Here is a 17218-nt window from a genome sequence, read left to right as displayed (position 1 = left end):
TAGTTAACAGGTGACTGAAATCTGGCTCCCTACTGAAACCAATCTGTGAAGAACACTTAGCACTGTTCTAGGATACAAGACAAATATGACCAACCCATCCCCAAAATCATTTTGGATTTTTTTTTTAATCCTTTTATTATTCTTTTTTAACAAACAGCCCCAGGGATAGGGGACCAGGGCAAAGGAGAGGAGGAGAAGCAAGGCCCCAGCCCCACAACCCCTCCCCACCCACCCCTTTCCCCCTTATATATTTATAATCTATATACAAGCCCCAGGGGGAGGGAGACAAACGGAACTCCCTCAGCAGGGTGGGGGCAACCCAGGTTCCTTGTCCCCTCGAGATGTAGGTTCCTCTGCCCGTCGAGAGGATCCTTCTCGAGAGGGTGGCCCTGCCCGCTCCCAAGGTTTTGGCATCCAGCGCAGGGCATCTGGTGGAGAGACCTGGGGGCAGGTACGTGTGGAAGATTAAGTCAGACCAAGACAACCAGGATTGAGGCACAGGACTCAGGGCAAAAGAACTTCAGGTGGCAAGAGGGGTCTCCCCTTCACCTGTTGATAGAGGTCGATGCGCTGGGTGCGGAAGACTCCGCTGTAGGTGGATGGTGGGGCCTTGATACGGGAATTGAGACCAGACAAGGACCTAAGGGAGGAAGGGTGTTGGAAGCAAGCCTAAGTAGGACCTGCCCCAAGGTCCCATAGATAATAAGAAATCTTGAGAATGGGGAGTCTGTATCCCCATTCCCTTCTCTTACCTTCCAGCTGGGGGAGTACCTGACGACCCAGGCCCCCCAAGGCTGCTGCTAAGTTTTCGATAATCCTGGAACGGCTTTAGTTCCAATGAGTGCAGCTGAAGGGGGGGGGGGGGAAATCCATGAGCCTTTCACCTCTTGACCCATTCATTTTATTTTTTTGTGGTAACATATACACAATATGAAATCTCCCATTTTAACCATTTCCAAGTACATAATTCAGTGGTTTTACCATTCACAATGTTATGCAACCATCACCACTCCCCATTACTAAAACTTTTCAATTATCCTGACAGAAACTCTGTACCCATTAGGCACTGATTCCTCATTCTCCCCTGCTTCTGGTAACATATACTCTACTTTCTGTCTCTATGAGTTTGCATATTCTATAACTATTCCATGTAAATGAGAACATACATTTTTGACCTTTTATGTCTGGTTTATTTCACTCAACATGACTTCAAGTTTCATCCATGTTATAGCATGCATCAGAATGTCTTTCCCTTTTACAGCTTAATATTGCACGGTAAGAATATACTACATCTTGTTTATCCATTCACCTTCTAATAGACACTTGGGTGGTTTCCATCTTTTGGCTATTATGAATAATGCTGCTATGAATACTGGTGTACAAATATCTGTTTGAGGCCCAACTTTCAGTTCTTTGGAGTAGAACTGGGAATGCCAGGTCACAGTAATTCTAAAAGGTTCCTATTCCTCTGATTCTTCAAGAACACCTATTTTTTCTTTTTTTTTTTTTTCCTGTTTGTGATGCTCATTATAGTGGGTGTGAAGTGATATCTCATGGTGGCTTTGATTTGCTTCTCCCTAATGGATAATGATGAACATCTTTTCATGTACTCATTGGCCATTTGTTTATCTTCTTCAGAGTAATGTCTGAAGATCAACCCATTCATCTTTAAAAAACTGAATCCCTATATCCCTAACTCCTGGAGTTTCCTAACATCTTAATCTTGGTTCCTGTACCTTACCTCTGCTCGCCCCAAACTAGGGGGAAAGGGTCTGACGGGTGAAGGTAGGACCCGAGTAGCAGGAGCAGGTGGGGGTCGCACTGCCAGGCTGGGGGGCTGCAGAGCAGGGCCCACAGGTAACAGAGAGAGGGGAGGTGGGGCAGGAGGCGGTGCTGGAGGAATGGAGCCAAAATTCACCACAGGCAGCTGTGAGTCCACCATGGGTAGAATCATCTATAATGAGAAATTTGGGTGTTCATATTGTAGATCTGGGCTTTATTAAAAGCCCAGGAACAAACAGAATCAAAAAGACTCAAAACAAGAAAACAAAGCCAGAGATTAGATGCAGAAAATGTAATGAAGAGGAATTGAGAAGACATAAGGTACCTGCTGGGCAGGGGCGCCTGAGGGAAGGAAGCCACTTTGGCCACCAGGCTGCAGAGGAGTAGAATAAAAATCCGTTGGGGATGGCAGGTCCTGGCGTACCTTTTGGAGAATGGGGTGAAATATGTCAAACTCCTCCCAATGTATTCTCTTACCCCTCAAACTCTCAAACCCTAGCACCTGCCCACCTCTTACCTGAAGCAAGGGTGGGTCAGGCAAAGGGCTAGGGCAAAAAGCTGGAGAGTAGAGGAAGGAAGGTGGAGGGTAGAGAACTCCTCCAGCTGGCAACTTCCCCAGTTCTGTTGCTTGCAGTGCTGAGAAATCCATAAACTGGCCCTTGAGAGCTACCCCAGAGAGCAGCGCTGAGGGAGGAGCTGGGCCTGGTGGCAGGTACAGGGGCTGTGACCTGAAAAGAAATGGGGGGGGGGGGGGGGGAAGCAGAGGGCAGGGGACTGTCAAGTCAACAAAGACACAGAAAGCTAAAGCCATTTACTCCTTTATTCTGAGTACACCAGCTTCTTATACCACAGAATTGTGTCCTCTCCCTCTTGCCTGCAACATAACCCATTTCCTTCTGAGATACACATGCACCTAGCCTTACCTGTAAGGGTGCAGTGAGGGTGTCCCAGGGCGGAAGCCTCCATTGCTGGGATGTAATTGAGAATCTATGGCTCCCCCAGAGACCTGCAGAAGAGAGCTAGAAAAGCTCCAGTTTTTCTGGTTAAGGAAAGCTCACACACACCACCCCATAAAAAAGGAGAAAAACAGAATGACAATAAATGGTGTTTTAAAACTAAACAACTTGAAAAAGCTAGACTTATTGTTCAAGTGAGCCTACCTGAGAACTGGTAGGAGGCCCAGGGCTACCATAGAAAACCTCAGGGTACAGGCGTGGGCCTGAGGAGCTAGGCTCTGGGCCACAGTGCCCAGGACCCAGATTCTTGGATTGTGGCTCAGCCGAGGCAGCAGCACTGGGGAGCAGCTCCCAGTCTCGGGATATGGGAATGGCCTGGAAAGAAGAAGACTCGTCAAGAAGATGAAAGGGACACAGACAGATGTACACACCAACGTTCACTGCATTATTCACAACAGACAAAGGGGAGATACAACCAAGTTGCACACTTGGATGAATGGGTAGGCAAAATGCAGTGAAGTGCTAATACATGCTTCAACACGTACAAACCTTGAGGACATTTATGCTGAGTGAAACAAGCCAGAAACAAAAGGACAAATATTGCATGATTTCTCTTGTATGAAATACTTAGAATAAGAAAATTCATAGAGAGAAAAAGAAAAGGAATGAAGGATGTCTGGGCATTCTGGATGGCCAGATCATTCCCAACAATCTTCTCTGGAAATCTAAAACCTCTCAACCAATTCACTCTTCCACATACCCCATCAGTGACTGCTGTCGTCAGCTCCTTTTCTGCTTTTAAACTGTCTCCTACCACTAGGCGCAAATCCGAGTCCTATGATTGTGAGGCAGGGGAGAATGTCCCATGATTCAGATGTGTTCCCTCCATGGACCACCTCCAGCCCTTCTCTTCTCTCCACCCAAACCGGGACACCCACAGACCTAGCCCATGCAAACCTTGTCACCGGTGCCAAACTGCACTGGAGGGCCAGGTCTATGGGATGGCCGGAGAGGGCCAGGTTCTGGACCTCGATCTGTACGGTGTAATCGTTCTGTGCCAATGGGGCCAGGGGGCAGAGACTGATCCCGTGGTAGATCCTGGGTAAAGAACACAGTACGGGACAGTTTGGGGAGGGAAGAGAACCTCAAATTGGGGGATCCCCAGAAGATAAAGGTGAGAAGAAGGGAGAAACAAAGGAAGGACCTCCCTTTATCCTTTCTTGCTCTATATTACCTTTCTGTCCCCATCATGAGGGGCAGGTGGCCGCCTCCTAGCAGGTTCAGAGGGTTCAGAGGCAGATGGAACCTCACTAGGAACAGCATTCAGGGGAGAGGGGCCTCCAGACCGTTTGGGAGGCCCCTCTGCTGCCCCCTTGAGTCCTCCATCAGGGGAACTTCGCTGGCTGCAGGGACCTGATGATACCTGAGAATCCCCGCTCAGGTCTACCCCACTGTCAGACTGACTCATCTGAGAGGAGTAGAGAAGGAGTAAAGTCAGGGCAGAAAGTACCTCGATAACTGACTGCTGCACACACACACATCCAGACAAACTGAAGAAAGGAGACAAGTGTTAGGAGAGAACAGTCCCAGGCTAAACCAAGGACAGGTGGGGGAGTATGGTCAATACCTGACAAAAATCTAGCTCAATCAAGTGTTCCTATTCCCTCACATCCTCACTCACCTCTGTGCCAGCCACATCTTCAAAAGGGCTAAGGGGTTCCATCCAGGGCTCCATGGAGCCAGGTCGGTAACTCTTTCGGCTAGGGGCTGGGGAGAGGAGCACCACCCAGAACAGAAGTGAGAGAAGATGGTCCTGAAGCCCATCTGCTCTCCAAGCCCTCTAACATAGTCCTTTCTCCTTTCACTCAGTTCCACTCACCAGTTTGTAAACGATTCCAGATGTGAGGGGTCAGAGCTTCGGTGCCTGCGTCTCTGGATTCTCCTCTGGGACTTGGGCCCTCTGGCTTAGGGCTCAAGAATCCAGAGCTATGAGAAGGAGGCAAGGACTCCTAAAGGTGAGAAAGGCCAGAGAAGAAATGTGAATTAGATGAGAACTGAAGAATGCAGGAAGCTAGGACAGACAATGAGGTATGGAGATAAGGAAAAAAAGAGATAAATGGATATAAACAGTACAGAGATCAGGAAAAAACACAGACTAATGGAAATAACTAATACTTAGGATTCTGGTTGAGAACACAATGACAGGAATAGAAACAAGTAAAGAAAACGTAACCAAGGAGAACCTTTAGAAGTAGGAAGGCAGTGAAACACATTCTTAAACCCCATCCCTCACCTCCTGCAGCAGTTCCGGTTTTCTGGGAGGCCGCTCCCGCCGTTTGGGGGGGAAGGGATTAACCCCGGCAGAGTCCCGGGGAGTCCCGCCCACCCCCCTCACCATCAGCCCTGGCTCCTCGAAGTGGGAGTCTGGGGAAAAGGGGAAAACTGTCAGCACCTATCTCATGCTATCCTTTACTCTAGCTTTTCTTCCCTATTCCACCTCCCAACCCTTCTGCCCTTGCTAACTGTAGCTCCCCAGCAAGAGGGCTCCCTCCCAGACCAGAGACTGTCCCTACCCTTCCCCTCCCCCTCCCCGCTTACCACTGACACCACTGTTGTTGGCTCTCTGGGGATCGTATCTGGTTGGGGGCCGAGGGGAGGGGCCCTGAGGGGTGTGGGGAGGCCCAGGCTTGGGCCTTGGGTGCCCCCCTGGTGCAGTTGTATTCCCTTGGCGGCTGCTGAGCTGGGCCAGAGCTTGTTGGATGCCAGCAGGGTTGCTGTGGATAACTTGGTCCAGGCGGAAGACAGCAGAACTGCTGGGGGGTGGGGGAGGCAGAGGAAGCCCAGGGGGACGCTCCTCCGGAGGACGGCTGAAGAGAATAGAACATCAGCTCCAGTACTCACTAAATTGTTACCCCTTCCCTACAAGTCTAGAATCTTTTTTTTTTCTTTTTTTACTTCCTCTTCCAACCTGTCCTCCCTGTTAAATCGAGATGTTTTTGAGACCTTCTCTGGATATATATGTATTTAAGTCTACAGATTGAAAAACAAAGGACAGGAAATCTGGGTAAAGTAACTACATTTCAGCTACTTTACCCAGACACCCAACTCTTAGTTCATTTCTAGCAGGCCTGTCCCTCCTTAGGTCTGAAATACCACAGCACCCACCTCACCTTTACCTTGCAGTTTTCTCCCCTCCCCAAATACTTTATACCCTTACCGTAATTAATCTTGGCAACCTGTCCCCACCCACCTTCGGTTCTTGGGAGAGGGCCAGCTCCTCTTGTCCCCTCGTCCTGGGCCGGTCCTCCCCCCAGGGCCCCCGCCACCTCCTCCACTGCTGCTGCCACTGCTGCCAGCCTTGCCCCCTGGGCCTGGGCGCCGGTTCTGCCGTTCCATGCCTGGCCGCTGACTTGAGAAGCTCCGTTTGCTCAAATCCTTGGCTCTCTGGCTTAGGTCTCCACGAGGGAGGGCTGAAACACCTGGTCCAGCTCCACCTCCACTGCCCCCAGGAACTCCCACAGTTTTGGGGGTCAGCAGTGCTGGTGGGGGAGCCTCCTTGTCTCCTCGGCGCTCACTAGCAAAGTCGCTGCTCTCTGATGCAGTCTCCCATTCCTCATTGGCTTGGTCTGAGTTCTGGTTTGACAGATCAGGAGACTTGGCAGCTGCCCGGCGAGGAGGTGGGGCCACTGCGACTGGGTTAAGGACTTCCTCAGCTCCAGGAGCAGAGGTTGGAAGGGCTAGGGAAGAGGGCTTGCCATCAGCCCCTCTGGCAGCATTCTCTCGTTCCTGTTTCAGCCTCCGGAAACGAGGTGGTTTGTCCTGCTGCTGAGCCCTTCCATGGCGCCTCCTTCGGGGTCGCTCCCCATCTTCCACACCTATGCCCACATTGCTGCCTCCATTGCTGCCTCCCCGGGCCATAGGAGAAAGAGGCCCTGAGATCAGCTTCTCTTTCAATGGCTCCTTGCTTGTTGGCAAAGGGCCTGTTGGAGGCTTCTTGGGGGCCAGGGACTTTGTTGGAGGGTTCCAGCCTGGGCAAACAGGGGGAGGGGGTCGCCCACCCCCTCGGCCCCGGCGGGATGGCACTCCTCTGGGAGTGAAGACTCGCCCACCCCGGGCAGTGGAGAAACGGGCTGGCGCTGGCGAAGGAGGAGCTCCTGGTGGTGGGGGAGCAAGAGGGGCCTGGGTGAGTACTCCCTCTTTGGCTGGGGGGGCCTCTTTGTCTGATGGGGCCAGGTCACTCTCATGGGTCTCGCTGCCTGTTTCTGAGCCCCGCTGCCGGCGCCGTTTGGGGATTTCTTCATACTCTGAACCCTCACTTCGTGTCTCGCTGGCAGTACGGCCTCGGGGAGCAGGGGGATGGTTTGGCCCCCCTGCCCCACCTCCACGCCCGTCATCTCCACGGAACTCTCGGTAACTACGGAACTCACGGCTTCGGGCTCCCCGCCCCCGCCCCCCATAGGTCCCCCGAAAACCCCTCCCTCTGGCAAAGTACTCCCCTCGGCCCCGGCCACGGCAAGAGGTGGGACCCACCCTTTCGTAGGAATAGTCCCGCCGAAGCCTTGGGGCAGGGGAAAGATTCCCACTGGGTGGGGGGTCCTTGGGGCCCCCCATCTTTCCCTTGGCAGTCTTGAGTGGGTCTGGCTTTGGGCCCTTGGGGGGTTCATCCCCTTGTTCGAGGGGCTTAGGAGGCAGCTCTTCCATTTTTGTAGGTGGTGGGGGTTTCTTTATCGGCCCAGCCCGGCGGGGAGGGGCCCCTGGCTCCTCTGGAGGGATTCCACGGCGACTGCTGCCAGGACGAGGGCCCCAGCGGGTTTCTGTGCGATTCTCCCTGCGTGGTGGTGGTGGGCCTTGGCCTCCAACCCCACGAACAGGTTTTCGTCCAGCTTCTGGACCTGTCAGCTGTGAAGTCTCTTCCTTGGGGGGTTCCTTCTTGGGTGGTGGAGCTTGTATCTTGGCAGCCTCGTCGCTGCCTGGGGGCCAGGGGAGTGGACGGGGCCCTGGAGGAGTTGGCTCCTCCAGAGGGAAGCGAGGGATTGGGGGCCCAGGGGTTCCATTCTCAGGGAAGCCTGGGTAACTGGCCAGATAGGGTGGCGGGGGAGGTACTGGAGGAGTCTCGCTTCTGAAGAGGGAGAAAGAAAAGAATGGAAATAAGTATCTTAGGAAAAGGAAAAGGAAAACTGGGACTAACTAGCAGGAAAAGAATATGCTTTATTATAATCTAAACACCTCTTTCAGATTCCTGCCTATCTTCCAACCAATAATCCAAAGTACTCTCCTCTTCTATATCTAGATCTTTTTTACTAGGAAGTCACCCACCTCTCACTACCCAAACTCACCTCATCCCCTTGTCATCCTCATCTGCAGACTGGCATAGTGGTGAAGTAAGTGGGCGTGGGTCGGCAGGTGTGGTAGCAAAGACGTCTCCTACCCAGGCCAACTTTGTATCTACTGGTGGGGTGCCCCGTTCCCGTAGGAGGGGTGGTGCATGGCGTTCAAATGGTTCTGAACCTGATCCCCCACTGTCTGAGCGTTCCCGGGGAACTAGGCCTGAGAATAAGAATATAGAAAAATATCATTTTTTATATACAGGCTCTCCAGACCAACACACATCCCAATCTGGTCTTTCCTGCCAAATCAGCTCTTCTATCTCTTGCTCCAGTAAATTTGGGTCTTGAATGCATCCATAAAACAGGGCTGCTCACCCAGCTTCCCTATAAAGAACCAAACTCTTCAAAACCATCCTGATTAAGGAAGGATAACTATTTGCCCATTCCTTCAACAAAAAGCAATCTCAACAGTTGTAAGCACATATCCTCCCTTCTTCACTGGGCCCTCTCTCTCCAGTGAGACTGATAACCACCACCCAGGGCTAAGGGATACCTACCACTCCACCCACTGTGTCTCTACTGTGGACCCTTACCAGAGGGATGCACACCAGGTGGGTAGAAATCCAGAGGGGGCCGGCCCTGAAGGAGCCGGGGGTCCACATAGGGAGGAATCATCATCCAGCGGGGATCAAAGTTCATTGGGGGCATGGGAGGGGGCCGGCCCAGAGCTCCTGGGTACAGGGCCTTGGGGGGTGGCGGTGGAGGAGCCTGTGGAGCTGGCACAGTCCCCATGGTCACAGGCTGTGGAGGTGATGGGGGCACTGGGGCAGGTGGGGCAGAGCCTTGTTGGTGTTGCTGCCACTGCTGTTGCTGTTGTTGCTTCAGGAGCTGCTCCTGGCGAAGAAAAGAAAGAGGGATGAGAGAAGATCAAAACCTCCGCAGACAGGGAAAGAACTCAGCAAAGGAAAAAATTATTAACTTGATGGAAATCAGAGTGATGGAATGGAGACAGGACTGGATAAAGAGACCAAGGGATCCAGAAGGTAACTTATAGATAGGGTCAAAGTTGCTGAAGCCAGAGAGAAGCAGTCCTTAGGGAGGCAGTAACTTGATCTCACCTGCTGCTGCCGCTGGAAACGAGGAGGCAATGACTTCTGATATTTGGGGTAGCCCAAGCCTTGGCTGGAGGACTGCCGGGTGGGACCAACCCCATCACCCTTGGGTTCCACCTTTGGGGCTGGGGGAGTGATAGGAGGAAGAACCTCTTCTGGTGGTTCAGGACCCTCTTTTGAGGACAGTTGGGGTTCCACTGCATTGAAAAAAAAAGAGAATAATCAGAGTGGCACAGTCCATCAATAGATAGTTCATGAATACCCTCGCTTCTAACTTCCTCTCTGAAGATTGAAGAATAGGAAGCCCTTCCCAGTTAAAATGCATGAAAACACTTCAAGGGCCCTCAAAACCCAATGGTAAGGTAATTCTCATCTGCCATGCCAGAGACCCGGGTTCAATTCCTGGAGCCTGCCCATGCCAAAAAAACAAACAAAAAAACCCCTCAAATAACCAGTGGTAGCACCATTTCCTACAAAACCACCAAAATTAACAGACGGTTCTCCAAAGTCCTATAGAAAATAAATGTTAGATCACTACTTATTCAGTACTCCAGGTAATAAAACCTTTCCTCTCTTAGACACTCATACACTTGAAGGGACCCCTTTCTATTACTTGACTGCTCAAAAAACCAAACTGCTTCTACTTTATTTACTTCCATCTTCACCACTCCACACCCTCAACCCAAGTAGAGCAGAGATCTGACATATGGTAGTACTATCCTCATCTCCGTACCTGGGCTGGCTTCGAAGCTGCTACTGCTGGTGCTACTGGTACTGCCGCTACCACTCACCAGGGTGGGAGGTGGAACCACACCTGGAATGGCAGTGGACTGGGCAGAAGGGGCCTGTGTTGGCTCCTCAGGTTCTTTCTCTGGTGTTGAGGCTGGTGCCGGTGGTAGAGCTGGAGGTGCAGGGGGTTCTTTGGGGATTGCAGGTGGTGGAGGTGGAGCAGGCGGGGCAACTGGCTCTGCCTTGAGCCGCTTGTCAGGTGCCCCAAACTTCTCATCAAGCCGCTTGAGCTTCTCAGCACAGGCTGCCCGGCGCTCTTCTTGCATGCGTCGTTCCTCTTCTTCCCTCCGGCGCCGAGCCCGCTCCACAGCCAGGGAGATTTCAGATGATGACTGCTTTCGCCGCTGCCGCCATGCCTCATCCTCATCTTCAGGTGCTGGGAGCTTACAGGAAGGGCCCCCACGATCCTGTTAATGGACAAACCAGACAGGGCCAGGGATGTCAGTCGTGATGTTTCTTACCACCTCTTCCACAGACGATCAGCTATCTCTAGCTGTGCACTGCAAGGACCAAGGTTTGGGGTTGGTGACTTTTCTGGATAGAGCCAACTCCAATAAATCTTATTTCCCTGTTCTCTTCTTTCAAGGACCCAAATACCCAGGCCCCCTCGTTCTTCCTCACTAGTATGCCAACCTCTCTTCTTTTTCCCCTAACACCATGGGTGTTTCAAACCTATTCAGAGATGCTACACTTCATGTAGGCCATTTTCAGGCCTTCCTCCAGCTTCCTCTATTATGACTGCCTCAATTATTCAACTGACACCAATCTCCCACAACTGACTCTCTCATCCCTTCATTGCAGACACTCACTGGGTAGTCCCCAGGGGGGCCCCAGTTCCCGGCGGGGCCCCGGTGAGGTGGGGGTGGGGGAGGCTTTGGGGCAGGAGGCCCCGGCTCTGTCTCTGGTGGCCGAGAGGTCTCTGCCCAGGCCGTCTTGGGAGGGGTCGTTTCGCTGCCGGGGGAGTTGCCCTTTTTGCCATCTGCTTCAGGGGGCCGTTCCTCACCAGCAGCTGATTGGGAATCCTTACTGTGAGGCAGACCAACAATAGAATTAAAATCAGCTACAGCCCAGAACCTCTAAGAGTAAAGTAACATGACAGGAACTGAGCCCCCACCCCCAAAATGGTCCTAACTCACTGGCCCTCGGCTCCCTCCTCATCAGAGTCTCGCCCGTCTTCCTCATCGCTGAATTTGAGCTTTTCAGTGTAGTCGACCTCCTCATGGGCCCCTGAGAGAAAAAGCAAGGAGTAGTAACCCAAGCATTTTGCTCTCCAATTTCAGACATCTTCCAAAGACACAGGAAGTGGCCTGAACTCCAATGGGATACACTACCAATGCCTCCATGTCCTCCCTCTTTCTGTCTGAAGTAGAGATCCATGAACTCTGGGTCTTGCCATTTCCCACCCCAATATTACTCCTCAGTACTTTGCCAGGACGCAGCTTTCCTCCAGATATCTCTCCTATATTTCATTTTCTGCTTCTCTTCCACACAATCTCCCCTTTTCTCATCAGACTTTGCCTTTTAAGATCCAAATAACTGGTCCTTAATGCCCATTTACCTGCCCAACCATCATCATTCTCCTGGTCCAACTGGTCAAACTCTTTGAGATTATCCTCTTTAAGGATGGAAGGCCGACCCACAGGCTCTACCAGGCGCATTGGTGGTCCTGAGCCCCGGGGGCCTGCCACACGGGGGAAACGGCTATATACAGAAAAGCAAATGGTACACAGAATAAAGACAATATGTCACCACATACAGGACTGGACTTCCTGGCTTGAAAACCATTTCCGCCCCCAACCATTAACCCAGACCTGGATCGCTTACCTGGGCCCATCAGGAGTGGGGTACCGGTAAGGTCCCTGGGGTCCATAGGGTGGAGGGAATGGGAGATATGGGGGATACATCTGTAAAAGGGCCCAACAGTAGTTGCTCAGCAGGACAAAGAGTCTGCCAGCTCCTTAAGCCTGCTATCACCCTCCCCACACTGACTCCATCCTAATATTCCCCCCAAAAACTAGATTCTGTTTCCTAACTCCCTAGCTTCCTAGGCAACCACTCCAAAATAAGGCATCAAAACTCACGAATGGCGGCATCATTCCGCGGTAGGGAGGGAACTGGGGTGGGCCTGAAGGCTGCAGCCCCCCCCGGGGGTCATGACCATGATGAAGTTTGGAGTCCGGGCCCTCCAGCTCATCAGGACCATGCCCACCACCGTCCCTCCAAGTTGTAGAATCTGTATTTTGGAAAAAGTAGACAAGAGAAATTGATGATTTGGGGGCAAGTGAAGGACACATGGGGAGTTGAATAAGCCAGCACCTGGCTCTGAAATGGTCAAAAGGAACAGAATAAAGAAATGAGTGAGTATGAACCACCAGACAAGGACACTTACTTTGGGGGCGGAGGCTTGGTCCGGGCCCAGACGACTGTTCGGCAGACTCCCTTTCCTTGGCAGCCTTGTCCTGGTCGCCAGCCGCCTGCAGGGTCGGAAATTCCTCTCGAGAGAATCGTGACAGTAGGCTTGATGCCCTTCCACCTGTTGGGGTAGGTGGAAGAACAGAAAGTGAACAGATGTTTACTTAGGACCCACCACGGAAGCCATGAAAGGAGAAGGCTCTGTGTTAGGTACCTGATTGTCAGGTTTCTGCCCAAGAAGCAAGGTCACTTCTGGGACACCCCCAATTCTTATGTGAGAGTGAGACTTATACATGCTAATGTGCCCCTTAAAACTGAATATGGGGGCTTAAGATTTAGCCAAAGAGGACCAAGTATACCCACCATGGTGCCCAAATACTTGCTAATGTGCCCCTTAAAACCGAATATGGGGTTTTGAAGATTTAGCCATAAGAGGACCAAGTACACCCCCATGGTGCCCAAACACAGTTCCCCTAAAATCCAGGCACTCACCATCTCCATGTGCTCCATGGGTGACGCTGGCTTGTGCCCAGGACTTTACTCCGCTTGGAACGGAAGGAGTGTTCTGGGGAGGCGGAGAGGCAGAGATGATTGTGATATGGATGGGAAAGCTACAAACCATTCTTCCCTGCACCCCTTCAATATCATGCACATCTTCAGGTACCTCGGGGGCTGCTGGGGGTCGTTTCGGTTGGTTGGAGGCAGACGTCTGTGAAGCCGGCAGTGGCTGCGATTCCGGCGGCTGAGCGGTTGAGGCATCGGAACTGAGGGGAGGGTGGGACAGGAAAGTTTTCTGGGGCCTAAGACACTGCCCTTACAACTCCAACTAGTGGAAGGTGGGGACTGAACCCAGGCCCATCCATTAGCATTTGCATATTCTAGGACAAAATTCTATAATCTTGTCACTCTGCATAGGCTGCCTTCTGTTTCTTCATGCTTTCTCCCCATCTATGATAGGAAGCTAAAGGTACCATTCCTTAGTTGTTTAACAGGAGACCTGGAATACAGAGGAGAGAGGTCTCCCTCTTTGTCTCTGGTTTTTCTGTGGCAGGGCGAGAACAAGCTCCAAATCACCTCAAAGTTTATTTACTCATTACTCTTAGGTCCTCCTTCTACCTACCTCTTGGGGTCGGACTGCTCCTGTTTGCTTGCCCATCCTGTCCCGTCTTTCGGCACTAGTGAGACATTGGGGTCATTGCCTTTGTTCTCGGCTTTCAGGCTTGGGAGGTTGGCTGGGGGTGGCATACGCCGGGCAATAGCAACTTTCCCAAGACTCTGCAGGCCATGGCGAGGGGCAACTGAAGAAAACATGGAGAGGGTCAAAAATACCTCACGTAGGAGATCTGATAGCCTCCTACTCTAAGCTTTGTTTGGACATCCTCAATGTTTTATCCACCCACTTCAGACTTCTCTTAGAAGCCATAGCTTCCCCTTCTCTTGATGACCTCCAAGATCACTATTGGTAAGGCTGAGATGCATTACATTCCATGATTCAATGTGGGAAGGGTGATCTTGAGCCTGCAGAGAACAAGCTGGCTCTAGACCTCTCCAAGTCCACATCTCTCTTCCTCCAATTCTTACGTGTCCAAGGACAGGGAACCACAGGCACGCCTTTGTAGGAGGTTAAATGGCAGTCACCTAGAGCCCAACACCCCCTTCACTACCCAAGAAAAAGTTGGGGAGCCTCCAGTGGTCCCCGGTCTCTCAATATCTCTGCTATAGCTCTGTTTCCCTTCAAAGAGCTGCTCTTAAGTGTATACCCTGTTCACGCCTAGCCTCCAGTCATTAGGAACATCTTTCCAGGGCCCTCACCGGCGGGTTTCTGGATCTCTAAGGACTTGCCCTTATACGTATCAAACAGGTTGAGCGAGGAATACTTCTTTCCATCCTTCCCCTTGGCAGTCGGCCCCGAGCGATCGGACATTGCGCTGGAAGCTCATTGAGTACGTTGGGTCCCGCAGGCACCTCCCCCGAAACGTGCCGGAGCCTGTGGGCCAGACATCAAGGGCCTCAGTCTCTGCCCCTGCACAGATTCCAAGAGAAGCCCACAAGCTCTCATTCAGCCTCATTAGGAGCCCAGACATGTGGCCCTCTAGTGTCTTTTTCCCCTCCTGTTTAAACTCCTGTTTCTTGAAGCAACCACAATCTATTGAGCCCCTACACAGCTCAAATGCCATCTTCTGTCTTTCCTCCAGAAATCTCTTTCAAGGAAATAAAAACTAAAATCTAACATCCGTCTAATAGAAACACTCTCTTCTTTGTGCCAATCTATTAACATTAAAAGGCCTCTTCATTATCCCCACTAGTAATAACCTCTTTTCTCTCCACCAAAATCATTTCAGAGACCTACCAAAAAATGGAGGCAAGCAAGTCCAAGCCCCACAAAAATCAGAAAGAGAACTACAACTGCAGAGATACAACCTTAAAGCCCCTATTATTAGACACCAGCTCCCTTAGCCATGCCTCAGAGCCCTGTGGCCCCAGGCTCCATTCCCAGTGGCTTCAACCTCCCACCTGGGGAGGTTTGCAGGAAGGTATGCAGGGAGTTTAAGAATTTTATGAGCTTGCTCAGCCAGACTGGAGGCTGGTGCCAGGGAAATTCTCATGAAACAATCGGGGTGCTACATACTCCCAGGCTACAGAACTCCAAATATCTGGAGTCCTTTTTCTAAATTTGTCCCCAGCCTGCCTATTGGGAAAATATGGTTCCAGATGAAATACTAGTGGGCTTTGGCTGACCCTATGGGACTGAGGAAACAAAGCATTACAGAGCCATCTCAAGAACATCCTGTAACCATAGCTAGACCAACTTCATTTTCCTACATTCAGTAAGAAAGTCCATCTCCAGTCACTCCTTCCTTGAGTACCGCCTGTTCCCCAACAAGGACCTATTCTCCATCCTCAGTTCGTTCCAGAGTGTCAGGTATTCATTTATTGGGGGGTTTGGGGTGGTGGTGACAGTAACAGCACAGAGGAAAGAGATGGTAGGTGAAGAAAGCAAGGAAAGACAGGACCAAGATGAGGGCTAAAAAAAGGGAGGAAGAACTTTACGACAGGATAGAGTAAGTCGATGGAAAACGCTTTGTATGTTTTTAAGGAGTGAAAATAAATACGTGACAGAAAAAGAAACAGAAGAGTCCTGGAGTGAAGAGACTCATACTAGAAAAGAAGAATATGAGAGCAGGTGGAAAATAATACACGGCAATAGAAATGTTAAGGATGTGGAGCAAAGGAAAGTAAAGACACAATCTTAAAGAGACCCAGGAAGAAAAAAGGGGTTGGGGTAGATAAAACGGTGATAAGAAATAAGAAAAATAGAAAAGCAGAGAAGGGGAAATAGAGGAATGGAGAGTGAAGATGCAGGATTAAAAAGTGGGTTCCAGGGTAGCAGTGACTCAACACCAAGAGAGGAATCAAGAAGAGGAGGCCGGAGCCCTGGGCGATGGGGGGGGGGGGGGGTCAATATGGAAGAAAGAAGACCCTCCAAGAGGAAGGCTATCGTGTGCGGCCCACCCGAGTGCAGCGGAGGAAGAGGGGGCCCCCAAAAGGGATGATAGGGGAGGAGCGCAACCCAAGGTGGGGAATTAAGGGCCCAGAAGCGGGGATCGCCCCATGAAGCTAAGAAGGTGGGAAGGAAGGGAACGGGCAGGTTGAAGACCAAGAAAGAAGAAATGGGGGTGCGGGTTCGAGGGTGGGTGTACCGGAGGGGGAGGGGCAGGCAGGTCCCGGCAGCAAGAGGACAAAATGGCGGCGGCTAATGGCAGCTTCTCCTCCCCCCCGGCCCGCCACCGCCGCCGCTGCCGCCGCCACCACCGCTCCCGCACCGGTAAAGGGCGTCAGCCCTCGGTCCGCTCAGACTCACCTGGCCGGGTGCGCGGGGGTCCGAGACCGGGGCTTCGAGGCTCCCCGGGGCGGGATGGCGGTGGGGCGGGGGCGGATGGCGGCGGATGGCGCCGGGCTCGGCTCCTCCCGTCTCCCTCGCTCACTCCGCGGCTGGGCTCCGACTAACGGCCCATCCGGGCAACCGCCGCCCCCGGGAGCACCCCCCTACACCTACCGCCTCCTTCCGCGCATAGACCCGCCCCTCTATTTGCATAAGAGGCGGGGCGCTGTCTTCCCTACCCCTCTTAACGCCCAGCACCGTCCTTATTTTAGGAAAAGGAAGGGCCTGCGGAGAATGAGGGCCTATTTGCATAAAGAGGAGGGACTTACAGGCGCTCGGACACCGGTTGGCTGAGAAGGCGGGCCCCCGACGTCGGCCGTTGAGACGTGTAGCAGGGGCGGGAATGCAGCGCCCGCCGGCCGGGCAGTTGGGGCGCAGAATTTATGCGACGAATGTAATAAAAAGAGGCGGAGCGTGCGTCCGACGTTCGTGGAAATATGGGAGCGGAGAGACGTAAGGACGCCAGAGTGGAGGGGAACGATGCCGAGCCCATGGAGCTTTCAGCGGTGAGGGGACGGGATGCATTAGTTGCCGTAGGGCGGAGCTTACGTAAACCCGGCTGAGTCCGGGTTCACGCGCCTTTTCGCGAGAAGTGAAACACCATAGGGGCGGAGCCTTTATTTATTAAATCGTGTCGTGCCAATTAGGTGGATAGACAGGCTAGTCCAAAGGGAGAACGTTCTTCAGCGTCCAACGTCGAAGGCATTCTTTGGGAATTCTATTTATTTGCATAATGTATGCAAATCGTTTGTATAAAGATAGGCTAAGAATGTCCTCTTCACCACAATGACGGCAACTAATTGACTAAGACGGACTCATTTTTTTTTAACCTATAGTTTTCATTAATGGATGTATATATTTGCTACTATTGGAAACTTGTATTCTCTTCACGGAGAG

At 51.9% G+C, this 17218-nt stretch overlaps 1 protein-coding gene and 1 non-coding gene across 5 annotated transcripts; both read right to left on the bottom strand.

The window, feature by feature from the left end:
- Positions 1 to 106: 106 nt before the first annotated feature.
- Positions 107 to 16779, bottom strand: PRRC2A (proline rich coiled-coil 2A). Of its 4 annotated transcripts, none has more exons than XM_077161298.1 (31): positions 16591 to 16779; positions 14191 to 14365; positions 13499 to 13676; positions 13043 to 13142; positions 12871 to 12943; positions 12356 to 12499; positions 12048 to 12199; positions 11791 to 11870; positions 11525 to 11667; positions 11103 to 11193; positions 10776 to 10992; positions 9911 to 10373; positions 9184 to 9374; positions 8659 to 8959; positions 8075 to 8285; positions 5989 to 7857; positions 5337 to 5605; positions 5032 to 5162; positions 4618 to 4747; positions 4420 to 4505; positions 3973 to 4206; positions 3696 to 3836; positions 3499 to 3573; positions 2943 to 3113; positions 2706 to 2788; positions 2300 to 2510; positions 2108 to 2206; positions 1742 to 1954; positions 753 to 847; positions 550 to 640; positions 107 to 441 (listed from the first exon to the last, which is right to left on the bottom strand). In XM_077161298.1, exons 2-31 carry the CDS (start codon positions 14300 to 14302, stop codon positions 301 to 303), a joined length of 6495 nt encoding a protein of 2164 aa, XP_077017413.1. In that variant the 5' UTR covers positions 14303 to 14365; positions 16591 to 16779; the 3' UTR covers positions 107 to 300. The 4 variants fall into 4 exon arrangements, with proteins under 4 accessions (XP_077017413.1, XP_077017412.1, XP_077017411.1 ...); XM_077161297.1 differs by lacking the exon at positions 16591 to 16779 and adding an exon at positions 16241 to 16421 and having other exon boundaries at positions 14191 to 14401; XM_077161296.1 differs by lacking the exon at positions 16591 to 16779 and adding an exon at positions 16241 to 16421.
- LOC143685445 (small nucleolar RNA SNORA38) lies at positions 13872 to 14002 on the bottom strand. The gene has a single exon (XR_013176669.1). It is a non-coding gene; the product is annotated as a small nucleolar RNA SNORA38 (small nucleolar RNA).
- Positions 16780 to 17218: the final 439 nt, after the last annotated feature.

Source organism: Tamandua tetradactyla, chromosome 5 (assembly GCF_023851605.1).
Source record: "Tamandua tetradactyla isolate mTamTet1 chromosome 5, mTamTet1.pri, whole genome shotgun sequence".
Taxonomy (NCBI): domain Eukaryota; kingdom Metazoa; phylum Chordata; class Mammalia; order Pilosa; family Myrmecophagidae; genus Tamandua; species Tamandua tetradactyla.
This window is presented reverse-complemented; position numbering and strand designations above follow the sequence as displayed.